This window comes from Phasianus colchicus, chromosome 1 (genome assembly GCF_987193195.1).
Source record: "Phasianus colchicus chromosome 1, bPhaCol1.hap1.1, whole genome shotgun sequence".
NCBI classification, from domain to species: Eukaryota; Metazoa; Chordata; class Aves; order Galliformes; family Phasianidae; genus Phasianus; species Phasianus colchicus.
The window spans coordinates 47893961-47911667 of record NC_143436.1 but is presented as its reverse complement, the minus strand read 5'-3'; the positions used below and the strand labels follow the sequence as shown (position 1 = coordinate 47911667).

The window sequence follows — 17707 nt, the reverse complement described above, 5'->3', positions numbered from 1 at the left end:
GAACCCCGTCCCTAACCCCCACCTGATCCTCCCCTGATGCAGCTCTGCACTATTCCCTCCTTTGTTACCTACAATAGCCTGGCACAGCAGCATAAGCTTAATTTTGTTCCTGTTTATACACTGTCCTGAGTTCATATGCTGACAGATGGGTTACGTGTTGCCTAAACAGATATGAGTAACCAGGCCACAGCTGCAGACTTGGTTTACCTCAGATGCAAACCTAGTAGAGATTCCAGAAAAATGAGAAGAGGAGGTAACTTACTTGCTCTCCTAAAAAATAAACAGAAAAACCACAACCCACTAACTCTCAATCTCTTTTTAAGAAGGAAATTTTCCAATTTCTTTTTCTCAAAGTCTATGCATATTACCAATAGCAGAGGTCACATTTCTATTCCTCTCATGACTGTTCGCTAACATAATCATAACCAAGACTCACATATTCATTTTCAGAATGGGCAAAGTTGAAGTGACCTTTTAATAATAGTTCAATGTCCATTCAGTTGCATGAGAGTAACATTTATTTTAGGGAAAAAAAAAATAAAAATCAAATTATCCCATGTGTTATACCAATATTAGTATTCACTATTTTGCCTCACACTATTAAGACTTTTTGCACTAAGAACATAATGAAGCAGTCAGTAAAAATTAGGCTTGTAAAACTTTATTCTGAAAATGAACTTCTCCCAATCCAATGAAGTATAGGAAAGCTAAAACACAATCCTAACTGACAGAGAACAGCTCAGAGCTCCACTCTGAGTAAAACAATGGAATAACAATATAACCAACTATGATAATTAAATATCAAATTTTTCTTCACATATATTGTGTCCATGTTCTTCATAATCTTCTCTGGTTACTACCAAGTCTTCAAAATCGTCATTTTCAGAAATGAGCTTCCCACCTTCCCAAGAATAAGTAATGGGGCTGAAAAATGAACAAAACCATTGTCAATCTTGTGCAAGTTCATTTAAAATACAGTTCTTGGAAATCATCACTGCATACTTTTATTTGACCATATCTATCAAAAATATATCAAATCAGAAAAGACTGTTCTCAGTGATTTTTTTTTTGACTGCTAAATGAAACCATCCAGCTCCAGTCAAGTTTTGAGACAAAGTCTGAAACTTGGCCAGGGCTGACTTCCCATTTCATAAAAAATTAAGTAACTTTTGGGAGGCAGGTGTGAAGGGGGCAGGAAATAGCAATATCTTCATATTTTCTTTGAGTAGGTGACTATCCTTTAATATTCAAAAATATTCCCTAGTAATTCTTTAAAAGGTAATCTTTTATGTGATCAAAGACTACTTGTTTTGCCTCTACCATATATTCACACTCTTCAAAGATGTTATTCCTTCAAGTTCCTGAAGTGCCTGCATTAACACTGACATGTCAGCATTCATATACTAATTATTCTTTTAAGTACTAAACTCTAATCACGCATGCTTACGTATCCACTTCTCTTAATGAGACTACAGTCTTACTGATCTATTTATAACACTCATCCTGGAAACAACTACTTGTGTGCTTAATTTTATTAGGCAATATACCAGACAAGCAGATGGTCTCTAATACATTCAATTTCTCTGAAAATACAACAAATTCAAACAATTGTTCTTGAACGATTTTGGTTCACTTAAAAGGATTAATATAAATATTATGTATCTTTTTATCAGCAAAAGAAGTCCTGCATGATAGTTTGTTCAGTACAGTTTAGGACTTACTTTTCAGGGAGAACAACAGAAACATCATAGTCAGTTGGAGTAAGGCATCGCACTTCAGAATACACTCGATCTCTGAAGCCCGGAAAAAGTGTGTTTCCCCCAGTCAGAACAATGTTCTTGAAGAAGTGAGGCTGCATTTCTTTAAAATAAATAAAACCTGTAGTTAGAGACTAAGGATGTATTTAGAGATGAGTTTTTTTTTCCCCAATTTTGTTATGAATTGGAAATGAGTTAAGAAATACATAAAGAAGTTGTGATAATCTAGTGATCAACATCACAGCTGTATTCATTGCAAAATACAACTGATCAATCATTGTTCTTTAATTTCTAAAAATCACAATGTTGTCTTTTAGTTGTCTATTAGATTTCGTGCCTGCCAACACATTCTCCTTTCAAAATGAATTTTATTTTATACTCTTAAAAATTGTACCATTTCATAGTCTCAACACCTCCATCCTTCTATGGCATCACAAAACCTATGAAAATCCTTGTAGTAGTAATAACATTAACTACATCGATATCATCTATAACATGAAGGTACTAATATTACTTCCATCCAACACAGCAGTCAGAAAGGTTTTAGAGTTTGATGCTTAAATGACTGATTTTGGTGAGGCTGAATTTTCTTTCACTGAAGGAAAACTTAAGTACATTCCATTATCAGTAACAGGTAGATCACATTAATAACACAGTACATGGCGATTAACTGAAGCAAAAGTAGAAGCCAATCTAGGAACTACCACAAAGCTGTGCTTGCACAAGTGGGCATCTTACAGATAATAATCAGTTCTAGGCTACACAATACATGCCAAAAGACAGAACAGTTCACAACAGCCTAGCTGCCATATTGAGAGTATTTAGCTTCTTATGGCTCTTTGGGTGCTAAAACAAATTTAAAATAAAATAACAACTTCCAAAATACTTATAAAATTATACCTTCTGGTAAATTCTGAATAGAATCAACAATGGCTTCAGGAATTCCCATCTCTTGAATACCAATATCTGAAGGATGGAAGAGTATTTCCGGAACTGCAAATCTTTCATTCGTTAGACGAAGTATTTGTTCACCAGTTTTGTATTTTCCACTTAGCACCATCTCTTCCCTAGGCTAAATTAAAGACAGAAATAGTAAACACTGCTTTAGAAAAGAAGCTATATTCCGGAATATTCAGCTCATTTTTCTCGTGTATTATAGTAGTGGTAAGACATATATCCCACATTAAGCCATATTGCATATAAATCTTTTAATAATAACAGTACATACTCTGGTATTAAATTTGAATTTATCAACTTACCAGCTGCAGATTTGCCCAGTGCAAAATAAAATAAGTATGCACAAGAGTGATACTTTAAATACTGGGACTGCTTTTGAAAGTGAAACTATGGCCAACTAAAAAAAAAAAAAAATAGGATAACACTTAAAATTGTTGTCACTAGTGTGAAGATTTTTCAAGCTCTTCTACTGCACAGTTTTGAGCTCTCTACTTACTGGCATGCTTAGATGAAATTCAGATAGGCTTACCAAAGAGAAAACACCTTTCAGCTTCGCAAAAGGAGAAATAGTGATACATGATAATTTAGAATAGGTTTCATGACAGCACAAACATAGAAATCTGCAAGTGTTAGATAACAGGACATAAAATGCTATGCCAAAGAAAGAAGTATTTCATTTTCACGTCAGCTTCCTAAGAAAAAGAGTGACAAGCTGTCTGCTTTTCCTTCCTATCTCAGAGGCAAATTAGAGAACCTTCAGGTACCTGCATAGAATCTAATTTTTCTAGAAAATTTACAGATCTCAGAAGGTAGGTGAAACCTGCCCGCACCAGGAAAGGTAGCAAGTCAGCATATCAGATTACCAGGTAGCTACAGTGGTTGCAACCAAATTTAACACAGTATTGCACTAACAGCAATCTGAAATCTGAGGACAGCAAGTCAGTTTCTCTTGATGCTTACTATGTATACTACAACTATATGATGATTAGTGTGTATACTACAAGTTAGCATTAGCACATGTAAATTACTGTAAAGGAACATGCTTCAGGAAGAATGTAAGCTAAATGAATTCTTAGTTTTATGCAGCAGTTACAAAGTGTATGGAATCTTCATGAGAAGCTGCAACATAATTGTATCTCAAAGCCTTCAAAAATAGATGATAACACATCTTGCCATTTTTCTACTAGAATAAGGAAAGAAGAGATGGAGCCTTTGCCATCGTTCAGTTTTCAAACCACACACAATATTCCTACAAGCATCTGAGCTAAAGATTTGACACTGCAAATTAATACACCTCAGGATACTTGGCATTTGAAAAATTTAACCTATTAAGGCATAGAACAGAAAGAAGTTACAACACAGCACTAAAACAAAAAAAGTCTCTTTAACAAATAGGAACAGACTTGCACAAAGGAAAACAGTCCAAAAATATTTAAAAACTCTAATGTCAATACCTTACAGAATCCTTTTTTGATTGTGCTGAAGTCTGGCAAAACATAATCTACCATTACAGTATTTTCCTCTCCTTTTAATCTGAAAAATAATGTAAAATACAACAGAATAAAGAACAAGTTCTAAATCTCACATTCTTATACTGATACTACTTCCTTTGACTTAACTTGAAAATTTTCTAATTAACAGCATATTTTCATTTGTTTGTATGAATTGATTATTGAGAAGTACCAAGTTTTACACTTAATAGCACTGCATACATACTTAGCGATCTCCATGTCCTTGTAAAAGTCTTGAGAAACATAACACACATCTTCTTTTACTTGATTAATTACATGTGTTTCATCCATAACGTGTAGCTGCCTGTGCAGAAACAAACAAAAAAAAACCAACTACCATATAAAATAGAATCTAAGTTTGACAACTGTTACAATTCTTTGCATCACCTTTCTAGTTATTTATTGGAGATGGGTTACCAGTTTTCAAACTGCAGAAATCTAGCACTGGAGCACATATTTGACAAGTGTCTCAGTAGATTATCAGTCAGCTGTCTCAGAAAGTTTTAAGTATCATTGTGAACATACAGGTTGTTTCAGCAACATCAGAAGCCCTGGTACTGTGATGAATTAGGCTGTTAAATTTTTATAGTGACAATTTTAACTTAGGACAGCAGCTAACTGATTGCAACAGACAACAGTTCCCTTTAAACAGCATTTAATCTAAAATTCATAAACTATCTTTGCAAACTTGCTCATTTTATATCAAGTCTCATGCTTTACCTGTAAGAGATTATCTCCTTCAGATGGTTGGTTAACAGTTTTCCTCCAACATTAATCCTACAAAGAAGTAACACAAGGATTTTTGTTAACTTCAGCAGGGAGAGGGAGGTGATTGTCCCCTTCTACTCAGCTCTCGTGAGGTCCCATCTGGAATACTGTGAACAGGCCTGGGGACCCCAGTACAAGACATGGAGCTCTTGGAACAGGTCCAGAGGAGGGCCACTAAGATCAGGGGACTGGAACACATCCCCTACAAAGACAGGCTGAGGGAGCTGGGCTTGTTTAGCTTGGAGAAGAGAAGGCTCCAGGGAGACCTCATTGTGGCCTTCCAATATTTGAAGGGAGCTTATAAAACAGGAGGGGGAACAGCTGTTTACGAGGGTGGATAGTGATAGAGATGGTTTTAAACTGAGACAGGTGAGGTTTAGGTTAGATATTAGGAGGAAGTTTTCCACACAGAGGGTGGTGACGCATTGGAACAGATTGCCCAAGGAGGCTGTGGATGCCCCATCCCTGGAGGCATTCAAGGCCAGGCTGGATGTGGCTCTGGGCAGCCTGGTCTGCTGGTTGGTGATCCTGCACGTAGCAGGGGGGTTGAAATTAGATGATCATTATGGTCCTTTTCAACCCAGGCCATTCTATGATTATATGATGATTCTATGTATAGCAAACAATTCTTAAAAAAAAAAAAAAAAAAAAAGTAATGTAGTTTACCTGATAATTGCTTCCTTCTTCTTTTTACTTCTACAATAAGGTACAATATGTGTAAAAGAATAGCCACTGTCCACAATGATACAACACAGCTCAGATGGATTATCCCGGAAATACCTGTGCGCACTAAGAGCTCCAGCTGAAATATAGAAAATCTACTCAATATTTACATGAACACACTGATTTACACTGATATCCAAGTGCTTCAAATTTTAAATGCCAGACTTTCAAGAACTCAATACAGAACATTACAACCCCACATGAACTAATTTTGATAGCGATAAGATGAAGTATTGTATATTCCCACCCACCTCGTTGCTTTTTTCTTTATCACGGATTCAAGTGCTTGCTCTATTTCCTCTCCTAAGGTTCACACAGATTAACTGCAACATGACTGTTCAAGTCTATCTAAAGGGATATCCTATGTCTAATGATGCATTTCATGACAATGCTGCATTTTATTTGCTAATTCAGAACAAAATTAAAAAAAAAACAAACAAAAAACATCACCAATCCTAAAAGAAGAAAGTCTTCACACAAACCCTTGGTTGACTTTCTCAAATGCTATCTTATTTCAAAATATATTAATTATCTCTGCCATCTTTCTCTCCTCTTAAATTTCCTTTAACTGAACTTAAAGTAATGATGCACTTAAAGAAGTAGTCTGGGAGGGTGCCTAATCCAGTTTGAATACATCTACTATCATATTACTCAGGAAGGAAACAAAATAATTTCTGCACATGCATGTATACGTTTATATTAATTTATTTCCAAGTTTGAACTTTCCAGGGCATAAATGTGAATTAAAATGGGATAATGGGATATACTCACCATTTACTCTAAGAACTGCTTGAAATTGATACTCTTCAAATAGGATTTCATTCATTGATTCTTGTATTGAACTGAAGTTAAAATAAGGTTCAGTGATAATAATATTGGTATCTACAAAATCCACCTATGAACAATACACAAAAATTGCCATTACTTTCAGGGAGACCTCACTGTGGACTCCAGTATCTAAAGGGAGCTTATGAACAGGAGGAAAACAGACTTTTTACACAATCTGATAGTGATAGGACAAGGTAGAATGGTTTTAAACTAAAGGGGAGATTTAGATTATATATTAGGAGGAAATTATTTACTCAGAGGGTGGTAAGGCACTGGAACACATTGCCCAGAGAAGTTATGGATGCTGCAACCCTGGAATTGTTTAAGGCCAGGTTGGATGAGGCCATGAGTAGCCTGAGCTGGTGAGTGGCAGCCCTGCACATGGCAGGGAGTTGGAACCTGGTCATCTTTAAGTCCCTTCTGACCTAAGCCATTCTCTGATTCTACGCTATGTTTTACAGCGATTGAAAACAATGTGAATTTAGGTACACAATTATAATTTGCCATATCTGTTAGCAGAAACAAAAGTAGAACTTAAGAAGCCTTATTTTTTCTTTTTAAGGAATTTATGAGCAGTGACGAATCTTAACACATTAATGGGTTAAAAAATAATAGAAGGGAGCACCTTCATTATGTACTCTGCTCCCATTACCATCCTTAACACTATAATGCAGCATTTTAAACAGATACACATAAGAACACTACAATACTCAAGTAAGGTACTACCAACTATAGAAAAGCATCTCTTCAACAGCTCAGCACTTAATCAAGATGAAATTCCACACCAACTAGTGAACTGTAGCCAGACCAGCAAAAGATTCTGGTCTTTCTACATTTACTGATTTCTTGAGTTTAACTGTGAAAACTTTACAGAGTTTTTTTCCACCATACCTTGATATTGCCCTTACCCCTCTAAGGGATTTAAAAAAACTAAAAATTCTTCCTGTGAAGAATTGTGACTGACTGGAATTCTAGGTCCAAAATTTAAGCGAAAGCTAAATATGAAAATCCAGTAGTATGTACTTTTAAGCCCAGAAACTAAGCATTTTGGGACATTATTTTCATTTTGAGTAAAATTCTACCCTCCTAGGTATCACAAAAATAAAAACACCCCAAGTTTCAGCTTAAATAACAATGCAGCATTTTTTACAAGAAAAAAACAGAAAAGCAGCCTTACTACACCTCTTGGTCTAAATCTAGTTGGTGTCACAAATAAGAAAAATTACATTTCAGATCCTTATATTTTATTCATCAGTTGGCAGGAAACTGTTAGCTAAAGATATAGTTAATTCATGTAATTTGGCCCACTGACTTAGTTCATCCTGCTCCTTCACACCAACAGTTCCTTAGTCTCTAAACCACACTTTATCTGCCTAAAATAATTTTTTATTTTTTTATTAACTTGGACTCTTAATTAGATTGACAAGAATTTAACATTAACATGCATACATTGTACTCAGTATGGATATACACAAAAAAGTGTCAAATGTTTTTCAAACTCCTACTCCAAAGTTCAAAGTTGTAATTTTCCTCGTTAAAAGAATAATAAATTAAAAAATCCCTGTGATTTCTAATAGAAATCATTTACAAGGAGAAAATTAAGCTGATCAGTTTTACTTAATAGTTGTTGTCTTTACGGTAAATCTCTCAGTGAGGATGTAACCTACAGAAATTGGTAATTAAACAAACAAACAAAGGAGGGTCTTACTTGATACATTTCTTTTCCAAAGAGATAATCCCAAACCTGTCTCTGGACATCCCAGTTTACCAAATAACCCTGTATAAGTTTAGAAAAAAAAAAAATTAATTAGAAAATACATTTACATCTAACACAACCATTAGAAATAAATATTTAGAAAATACAATTTTACTTTATTTTTTAAAAACAATTACCAGACAGCTAAAAATCTCAAAAAAACCATGATAGACTAGCAGCACAAATGGAGATTTGAGAGTAAAGATCTCAAAATTCTTACAGAATTCTATGCCAAGGAATAAATGTTACACACACACAAAAAAAAGAATGTTATTATTATCTTTCATTGATATGTTAACTACTACCTTAAAAAAAAGAAGGTTCCTATGTGCATTATTCTCTTTGATAGATGAGAATACATTATTGAACTGGGATGTCTACGATATCAGGCTATACCCTGCAGCTGTGGCCTGTTGTGTGAAATATATTCCATTAAGCACTAATTTCCAATTGGCTGTAATTCTAGATTGGGGATAGCTTACTCACTTTCTGAAAAGGGAGAATGTAGAAGAGGCCGGAGGGGTCTTTGATTTCATCTAGTTGATTTGCTGTGAAGGTTTTCAAGCGTGCAGTCTTGGATCTGAACTGGCAGTTGGGAATGACGCTGGGAGAAACACAGACATTTCCTACACATCACAGCTTAAGACACGAGCTGTCTTTCTGCATCACTTTCACAGTAGCACGTTTTCAATGATATATTTGCAGCCACGCCTCATTTTTAAGTTATTTATCAATGCAGGCTAGCGAGAAAATATTGCAGCTGCTCAGAGAGATAGGGCGCAGGCTGCACATAGCGCTGCAGGTGCTCCATCCCTGAAGGCGCCCAGGGCCAGGCTGGACGGGGCGCTGCGCAGCCGAGCAGGTGTGCGGCAGCCCCGCTCACGGCAGGAAGTCGCTCTGTAACCCAACAGCCCGCGGCTCGCAGCGCCCGCGCCGCCAAAGGAAGGCGGAAGAGGCGTGGCCGGCACGCGCCGCAGGGGCGGCGCCCAGAGCGGCCGCAGAGGCGGGGCGGCGGGAGCGGGCGGCGGGAAACGCGAGGGGCTGACTCGTCCGCGCCGAGATCAGCGGGGAGCGATCGGAAACGAAAGGACGGCGCCGGCGCCGCCGCGCGGCCTCACCTGACGTGCGCGTGGCTGTAGCCGATCTTGGCGTTGTAGGCGCCGTTATCCAGCACCAGCGTCGCCATGCTCCCCACGGCGCCACGGCCGCCGCCGTCCCAGTATTGATCCGCCACCGCCGTGGATCGCAATGGTTACCATAGAGCGGAGGTGCAGCGCGCGCGCGCGCGTTGCTTGACGGGACGCAGGAGTGCCGCGGGACCGCCTCCGGCCGAGCACCCGCCTCTGCCGCCGGACGCTCGCTGCTCACGTGATGCCGGCGACGCTCGAGGAACCGCCGAGCCCGGCGATTGGTCGAACGCCACCCGGAAGCGCTCGCCACGGGAGGTGACGCGCATCAGCCCGCCCAACCGTCCCGGCACCCCAGTGCGCCTGCGTCGGCGTCACTCCCAACCCCGCCTTCTCCGGCTCTGCGGCGCGCCACAGTGCCCCCCGGCGGCAGCCATGGGCACGGCGCTTTGGTAGATACGAGCTCCTGCTCTATCAGTCGTGCTATCATTTAATGGCCTGTACTACATTTAGGGTTAGGGATTTTTTTTGTTGGAGAAATCATTGGATCAGGAATCAAGTCAACAGGCCCATGGAAATTCACACATAGAGCTGCCTATGCAGCCTCCCTTTCTTTCCTTCTCAGGTGACATTTATGTCCCCCTGCGCAGGGCTCAGTGCAGATGCATCAAGAGAAAAGAGCTGGATGAAGGAATCCTTCATAGCTGCGTCTTTAAGGGCAAAGTAGTTAAGAAGAGTAAACCTCTGCTGCTTTAAGGCCACAGCTGATGACAATCCCACAAGTGGCATTCTTCATAAATGGTTGCCTTCCTCTATTGAATAAAGGAATCATTCTTTGGATGTTCTATCAAGCATCAGCTCATGCAGCAGTACTCCAAAATGAAGAAGCCTTCTCACACTCATCTGCTTGAAAACATGGGATTGAGATGTGTGGGGAAAAAAAAAAAAAAAAATCCAAAGTCTAACAAACACACTATGGGAATATTCTGCTATTAACTTCTACCCAAAACACCAGGTATTCTACTCTGAGCAAGATAAGCTGGGCTTCTTATCATACACACTTACAGTTCCTTGGAGATGGAGGGCTGACTTGTGCCTTTTCCTCCCATGAGCATGCTCCAAAATATGAGGGAGAAGGTGAGTTCATGACTCAGGTTAACCATGCTGGGCAAGAATATTTTAACTTTCTCATTCTGATCACCTTGTCCTCTGCCAGATCTAGGTGGGCAGAACATTTGAAAGGGAGCACATGCAAGATCTTGTTTTCCTTTTCCCCCCCCCATTTCCTCTCCCGCTTCTTTTCTTCCTTGATGTGAAACTGTCACGTTCTCAAAGTTCTCCAAGAACTCTGAGACAATGGTGGATTTTTTTCTAGTTGAGAAATGTGAACTAAAACGTGAATAAAAGTGTTGCTTCATTCCCACTTTATAAGTATCTCGAATTAATATAATGATGTCACTATTACACAACTGACTGATTTTTAAACACCTGGAAAAAAAAAAAAATCAATTGAAAGTATTCATCTCCTGACCTGTTTCTTCATTTGTTACTGCTTCACATCTGATATGAAGGTCCTTGGATTATTTTGGTTCATTGCACATAAATAATTTACATGCACACAAGAAGGAAGGAAGTTAGTGTCTGATGTATTTCCTCTGCAGCCCCAGACTACATTCTAGAGCCAGTCAGCCATCTTTCTTAAAGAGATTACATCTGAAAAACCTGGTAGTTTTTACCATTCTTCTTGCTATTTCTGATTAATATTTGCAATTAGAGTTCTTGGTTAGCCACTAATGAAATTTCTTCAAGGTATTTTTCCTGAATGAAATAGCTCCAGAGAAAAGGCTTACTAAATGAACAAAACTATTACAGATCATTTAATTAACTATCTCAAAAATTTTTCCACAGCACGATAACTTATTCTCTTGAAACAATCATAACCTGTAGGCTTCATAACAACCATGGAAATCACCTGGAGAAGAACATGATTTTAGAAGTCAGAGAGTTTGAGTAACTTCCAAGACACTCTGCTTAAGGAAAAAGCTAAACTAGAGCCAGCAATGTGCTTTCACAGCCCAGAAAGCCAACCACATCCTGGGCTGCACCAGAAGGAGTATGGCCAGCAGGGAAGAGGGAGGTGATCCTGCCCCTCTGCTCTGGTGAAGTCTCACCTGGAGTACTGCATCCAGATGCAGAGCCTTCAGGATAGGAGAAGCATGGACTTGCTGGAGCATTTCTGGAGAAGGGCCACAAAAATGATCCAAGGGATGGAACACCTCCATGTGAGAACAGGCTGAGAGAGCTGGGTCCAGAAGCTGTGCCTAGGCAGTTCTTCATCTTGCTAGTAAGGTTGAGTTTGCTTGGTGCATCATTTTGAAATGATCTACGAGATCCTAAATAGAAACAATTTGCTTTCTGTAGCTAGAAACAAGCATTACTTTGAAAGAGAAGTGTAACACAATGGAAAACGCAAGGACATTTGAACAGCAAGATCCTAGGCTGCATCAAGCAAGGATTCACTCAAACACAACAACCATAAGAAACAAGGAGAAATAAGCTACTTATCTCTAGGAAGCCTCAAGTATGTAAGGATCCCCAGAAAGATATCCTTGCCTCCACTGCCAACCCTTAAATGAGGTCTAGGAAGTGGTGGAGCCAGGATCCACCCATTCTGGTCACTCAGGTGCATTGCGTGCACCTGAGTTGGCTCTGCCTTCCTGCCAGGTGCTCAATCACTGCTTCAAGCTGTGACTTAGCATTTCTGCTACATGAGGTATAAAAAGAATAAATGTCTTACTGGGCTCATCAAAGTAAATATACTGCAAAAGAGAAGGAATACTGGAGTTTATCTAGAAAATTCAAAGCAACTTCAAACACTGTTTCTGCGAGTGAACTTTCAGACCACTTGCAGCTCTGGCTCTTTGGGAAGCACACAAAGTGCACATTGGCAGCAGCTAGTAATGCATGTATGCAAATTCACATTTTATCTGGATGAATCTTTACTGGATATCAAAACATTTATTACTGCTGTTGCACATTACATCTTTAAGCTGCACTTTGTAACAGCCTTTCAAAAAAACCAACCCAGGGCCAGTCTCTGAGGGTGTAGGGACTGGGCTGGGTGCACTAGGTGAGGGGCAGGCAATGTGGCCTGCAGGAGACATGCTTCACGGGTCAGCAAAGGGAGAGGCTGCAGCCAAGGTACAGAGAAATGCCTTCTTAGTCTACCATCTCGTTATCAGTGTGGGAGAGTGAAGAAATGCAGAGAGTGGTACCCAGAAAGTAGTGGTGAATGGAGTTAAATCTAGCTGGTGACTGATCAGGAGTAGTGTTCCCCAGGGTTTGGCACTAAGGCCAGGCTTGTTTAATATTTTTATTGATGATCTAGACAAGAAGACTGACTGCATCCTCAGTAAATCTACAGATAACACCAAGCTGGAAGGAAGTATTAATCTGCATGAGAGTAGCAATTAGCAGAATCTGGATAGACTGGATCAATGGCTGAGGCCAATTGCATGAGGTTCAACAAGGTTCATGTGTGGGATCCTGCACTTTCATCACAAAAATCCCAGTCAATGCTACTTGCTTGGGGAAGAGTGGCTGGAAAGCTGTGTGGAAGAAAAGGATCTGGAGATACTGACAACAGTGGGCTCCATCAAAAGAGGGGAGGCCAGCAGGGACAGGGAGGTGATTGTCCCCCTCTACTCTACTCTTGTGCGGTTCCATCTGGAATACTGCATCCAAGTGTGGAGCCCCCAGTACAAAAAATACAGGGAGCTGTTGGAGAGGGTCCAGAGGAGGGCCATGAAGATGATCAGGGGACTGGAGCACCTCCCCTATGAAGACAGGCTGAGGGAGCTGTGCTTGTTCAGCCTGGAGAAAAGAAGGCTGCGGGGTGACCTCACTGCAGCATTTCAATACCTAAAGGGAGCCTACAAACAGGAGGGGAATCAACTCTTTGAAAGGATTGATAACTGCAGGACGAGGGGAAATGGTTTTAAGTTGAGGGAGGGAAGATTCAGATTGGATGTCAGGGGGAAGTTCTTTACAGAGAGAGTGGTGAGGTGCTGGAACAGGCTGCCCAGAGAGGTTGTGGATGCCCCGTCCCTGGAGGTATTCTAGGCCAGATTGGATGGGGCACTGGGCAGCCTGGTCTAGCATTAAATGGGGAGGTTGGTGGCCCTGCATGTGGCAGGGGGTTTGGAGATTCATGATCCTTGAGGTCCCTTCCAATCCTGGCCATTCTGTGATTCTGTGAACAGCTGCAGAACATGAGCCAGCAGTGTGCCCAGGTGGCCATGAAGGCCAGAGGCATTGTGGCTTGTATCAGCAATGGTGCAGCCAGCAGGAGCAGAGAGGTGACTGTCCCTCTGTATTCAGCCCTGAATACACACCTTGAGTGCTGTGTTCAGTTTTGGGCCCCTCACTACAATAAAGACATGGAGGCCCTGGAGAATGTCCAGAGTAGGGCAGTGGAGCCATGAAGAGTCTGGAGCACAGATGGCTGAGGGAACTGGGGTTGTTCAGTCTGGAGCTGAGGAGGCTAAGGGGAAACCTCACTGCTCTCTACAACAACCTGGAAGGAGTTTGGAGGTGATTTGGGGGTCGGCCTCTTCTCCCAGGTAAGAGTGATAGGATGAGAGGGAATGGCCTCAAGTTGTGTCAATGAGCGTTCAGGTTGGATTTTAGGAAAACCTCTGAAGGAGCGGTGCTGCACTGAACCAGGCTGCCCAGAAAGGCGGTTGAGTCACCGTCCCCGGAGGCGTTCGAGAAACATGTAGATGTGGCACCGAGGGACGTAGTTACTGGGCATGGTTGGGATGGGCTGACGGTCGGACTGGGTGATCTTAGCAATCTTTTCCAACCTCTGTGAATGGGCGGCACTACGCGTTGCGGGGAGCGGAGGCTGCGGGTGCCGAGGGGCGGCGGTAACAGAGCTGGGTCCGCCTCTCTCCGCGCGGGGCGGTGGCTCCGTCCCGCCCCCCGTCACTAGGCGATGGTGCAGCCAAGATGGCGGTGGGAGCCGAGCGAGCGTGAGTGTTGGCGGCGGCTCCTCCGCTCCCCGCGGTCTCCCCGGCTCGGGCTGGGGGAGGCGGAGGGATGAGGCGCGTCCCCGCTCCGGGCCGGTCGTGGTGAGCGGTGCGTGCCGGCGGGCGCCATGGCGGGGATCATCAAGAAGCAGATCCTGAAGCATCTCTCCAGGTCAGCTCGGCGCCGGGGTGGGTTGAGGTGCGAGGGGGAGCAGCGGCGGCTCCCGGCTGGGGAGAGGCGGTGCGGGGCCGTCCCGCCGTGACACGCGTGGAAACGGCCGTTGCCCCCCGCCCGGAGGCGGCCCGGCGCTCCTGGCGCAAAGGGGAGCCCCGGGTGAGTCGCCGCCGAGCGGGCAGTGCCGCACGCAGCCCGGGCGGGCGCGCGGAGCGCGGCGGTCAGCCTGCCGCCGGGAGCGGGGCGAGCGTCCCCGCAGAGCGGGCCGACACAGCCGAGCTTGTGCCGGGTGAGGCCGGGTGGCAACAGGGGTCCGTGCCGCTGCGCAGAGCGGTGGGAGCGCTCGTGCGTCTGCCGGGGTGCGAGGTATCGCACGGGCCTCCTGCTCCAGAGGAGAAATGGTAATGCTGTGGCATTCGGTGTCTGTGCATGAAAGTTGGGGAAACTCCGCAAAATACAGCGAGTACACAATTTGAAAACGACGTAATGAAATCTCTTCCATTTTGTAAAGAGAGACAACGGCCTTTTAGGCACCTCATCTCTAGCTCATACTGCAGCATTCTTCAGGATTTACTTTTATAAATTGTTACCTAAAAAGCGGATCCTGTGCTGCTTTGCATATGTTCTTCAAAATGATTCATTCTAATTCCGTGCGGTATTTCTGATGGGTATTTTTCATCAATGCAAATACAGCAGTTGTCACTTGACAAATCTGTCGATGGTGCCCAGAGAAAACAAAATTCTCATTCTGAATCCTTTGCTTCTAGCTTTTAAAGGTGTAGCATCAAGCAGCAGTAATATAATGTAACTCCTCCACCCTATTCTTGAGGTTTTTGTAGCTGGGAATGCTGATGAGGAAATCTTTTCATGAGACAGTAACTGAGCACTGTGAGAATGAAAATGCAGTGCAAAGATGTCATCTGCCTGGAGTGAGCTTTCTCATCAGGAGCGTGCCTGAAATCAGTGCGCTTAATTGGTTGACATAGTTCACTTCCTGTAGTGCTGACAGCACGCTGGATGGAGAGCGAAGGGAGCTGCAAAGTGAGTTGGTCTCAGTGCCAAAATGTGCCTCATAACCGGGCATGAGTAACTCAAGCTGCTTCTTGTCTGGTTTGTGAAATAAGCAGCTTTCAAATCAGCAGATTTTTTTAATTTTTCAATGTTGATAAATCCGTGTGTTTTTGTGTGGGATGTGATGATGTTGATTCAATGAGACCGCTGTAATTGATTGCTGCGAGTTTTGGCATTTTTAAAAAGCTTATGGGATATATCTAACGATCTGAGGTTTGCAGTTTGAAATTGAGGCTCCTGAGCCACACTGCTGAATATTAAAGTGGCAAAACACAGACCTTATTATTAACGCCCTTATTATGGGTGTTCTTAATAATGTGATCAGATATCTTCTTGCAGAACTGGTCCTTCAGTGATTGCACACAATGCACAAGAGAACAAATCCAGGTGGCATTTTAAATTTCAAGGATTTGTTTTTTGAACAGAAGTGACAATTGTGTTTTTTATTTTGGGTTTTCTTTTAATATCTTAAGAATGTGCTTCGTACATTGTTTTATTTCAGTCTAGAGCAAAAGATCTCAGTAAGTTCCTGTAACACATAGGGTGACAAAGGACACTTTCACTTCGGATTCTGTCACTATTCGGTTCCTGCTCTGCAGTTCTCATAGTTCCTCAAAACTGATGCCCTTTTGCCACCTTCAGCAAGGCAGGTGTTAGGTCACCAGGATTGACATCCTGGTAGAAATCTGCGTATAATAAAGGAAGAGTGGAAAAGAATTATCCAGTTACCCGGATTTACTTTCATCTCTGTTTCCTCTCTTTTTATTCTGTTTTTACTGATTAAATCCTCTTTGCTTGAACAAAGCCAAGTATAGTTTTTACTTCAGAGAACAAATAGAAGATGTGAACTCCTCCTCCAGTTACAGTTCTTTACTTCCATTTTTTGTTACGTGTCACAGAATGATTGAGGTTGGAAGTAACCTCTGGATAGCATATCAGCCAGCCCTTCCCTACAGATAATTTATTAAGCAATATTTACAATGGAGATTGCTGCGGTATCTGCCACCACATGTTAGTGCTTTTCAGCTTTTTTATAGCTGTCTGGATACTGTTTATGCAAAGTTAAAAGCATATTTTGTGTCATTCAGTCGTGTGGTTTCCATTTAGCAGTTTATGGTTCTTTAAGGTGGATGAATGGACATTGGGATTAAGAAGCAGCCTTACCCTGCAGAGGAATCTGGGTAGAATGAATTGATGGACTGAGGCCAATTGCATGAGGTTCAACAAGACCAAGTGTGGTGTCCTGTACTTCAGTCAACAACCCCTGCAGCACTACAGGCTTGAGGCAGAGTGACTGGAAAGTTGTGTGGAGGAAAAGGATCTGGAGGTGCTGATCGACAGTCAGCTGAACATAAGCCAGCAGTGTGCCCAGGTGGCTACGATGGTCAGTGACATCGTGGCTTGTATCAGCAATAGTGAAGCCAGCAGGAGCAGAGAGGTGACTGTCCCTCTGTGCTCAGCACTGGCGAGGCTGCACCTTGAGTACCGTGTTCAGTTTTGAGCCCCTCACTACAAGAAGGACATGGAGGCTCTGGAGTGCGTCCAAAGTAGGGCAATGGAGCCATGAAGTGTCTGGAGCACAAGTCTGATGGTGAGCAGCTGAGGGAACTGGTGTTGTTCAGTCAGTGGAGGCTCAGGGGAAACCTCATAGCTCTCTACAGTGACCTGAGATTGTGGTAGGTTGAAGGTCGGCATTTTCTCCCAGGCAAGAGTGATAGGATGAGAGGAAATGGCCTCAAGTTGTGTCAGAGAGCGTTCATACTACTGGGTATTAGGAAGAATTTCTTCTCAGAAAGAGTGATGCTGGCATAGGCTGCCCAGGGAGGTGTCACTGTCCCTGGAGGTGTTTGAGAACTGTGTGGATGTGGCACAGAGGGAGGCAGCGGCCACAATGGCGATGGGCTGATGGTTGGACTAGGTGATCTTAGTGGTCTTTTCCAACCTTAGTGATTCTTCCATTCAGGGAAAGTTCTTAAACAGATAATGAGCGTGAAAAATCTGAAA

At 42.3% G+C, this 17707-nt stretch overlaps 2 protein-coding genes across 3 annotated transcripts in view; one reads left to right on the top strand and one right to left on the bottom strand.

The window, feature by feature from the left end:
* Positions 1 to 645: 645 nt before the first annotated feature.
* On the bottom strand, positions 646 to 9710 carry ACTR6 (actin related protein 6). The gene is made up of 11 exons (XM_031600396.2): positions 9419 to 9710; positions 8787 to 8904; positions 8253 to 8321; positions 6488 to 6611; positions 5660 to 5795; positions 4946 to 5002; positions 4431 to 4529; positions 4169 to 4247; positions 2658 to 2829; positions 1722 to 1860; positions 646 to 924 (listed from the first exon to the last, which is right to left on the bottom strand). Exons 1-11 carry the CDS (start codon positions 9484 to 9486, stop codon positions 795 to 797), a joined length of 1191 nt encoding a protein of 396 aa, XP_031456256.1. The 5' UTR covers positions 9487 to 9710; the 3' UTR covers positions 646 to 794.
* A 3900-nt stretch (positions 9711 to 13610) lies between these two features.
* The window catches only part of BLTP3B (bridge-like lipid transfer protein family member 3B), a 53928-nt gene continuing 49831 nt past the window's right edge, over positions 13611 to 17707 (top strand). For both annotated transcript variants that reach the window (XM_090140294.1, XM_031600397.2), the window contains exon 1: positions 13611 to 14629. Coding sequence is in view for 1 of the 2 variants with exons in the window: in XM_031600397.2 (XP_031456257.2) it covers positions 14586 to 14629 (44 nt within the window). In the remaining variant the exon portion in view is untranslated. The remainder of the gene's footprint in view (positions 14630 to 17707) is intronic.

Excerpts from the sequence above, each read along its gene's own strand:
- ACTR6 (XM_031600396.2), bottom strand. The coding sequence starts at position 9,486 with ATGGCGACGCTGGTGCTGGATAACGGCGCCTACAACGCCAAGATCGGC. Across the intron at positions 5,003-5,659 it reads AAGAAGGAAGCAATTATCAG|GATTAATGTTGGAGGAAAAC; the intron begins GTAAACTACATT and ends ACTTCTTTGTAG. Across the intron at positions 2,830-4,168 it reads TCAAAAAAGGATTCTGTAAG|CCTAGGGAAGAGATGGTGCT; the intron begins GTATTGACATTA and ends TCTTTAATTTAG.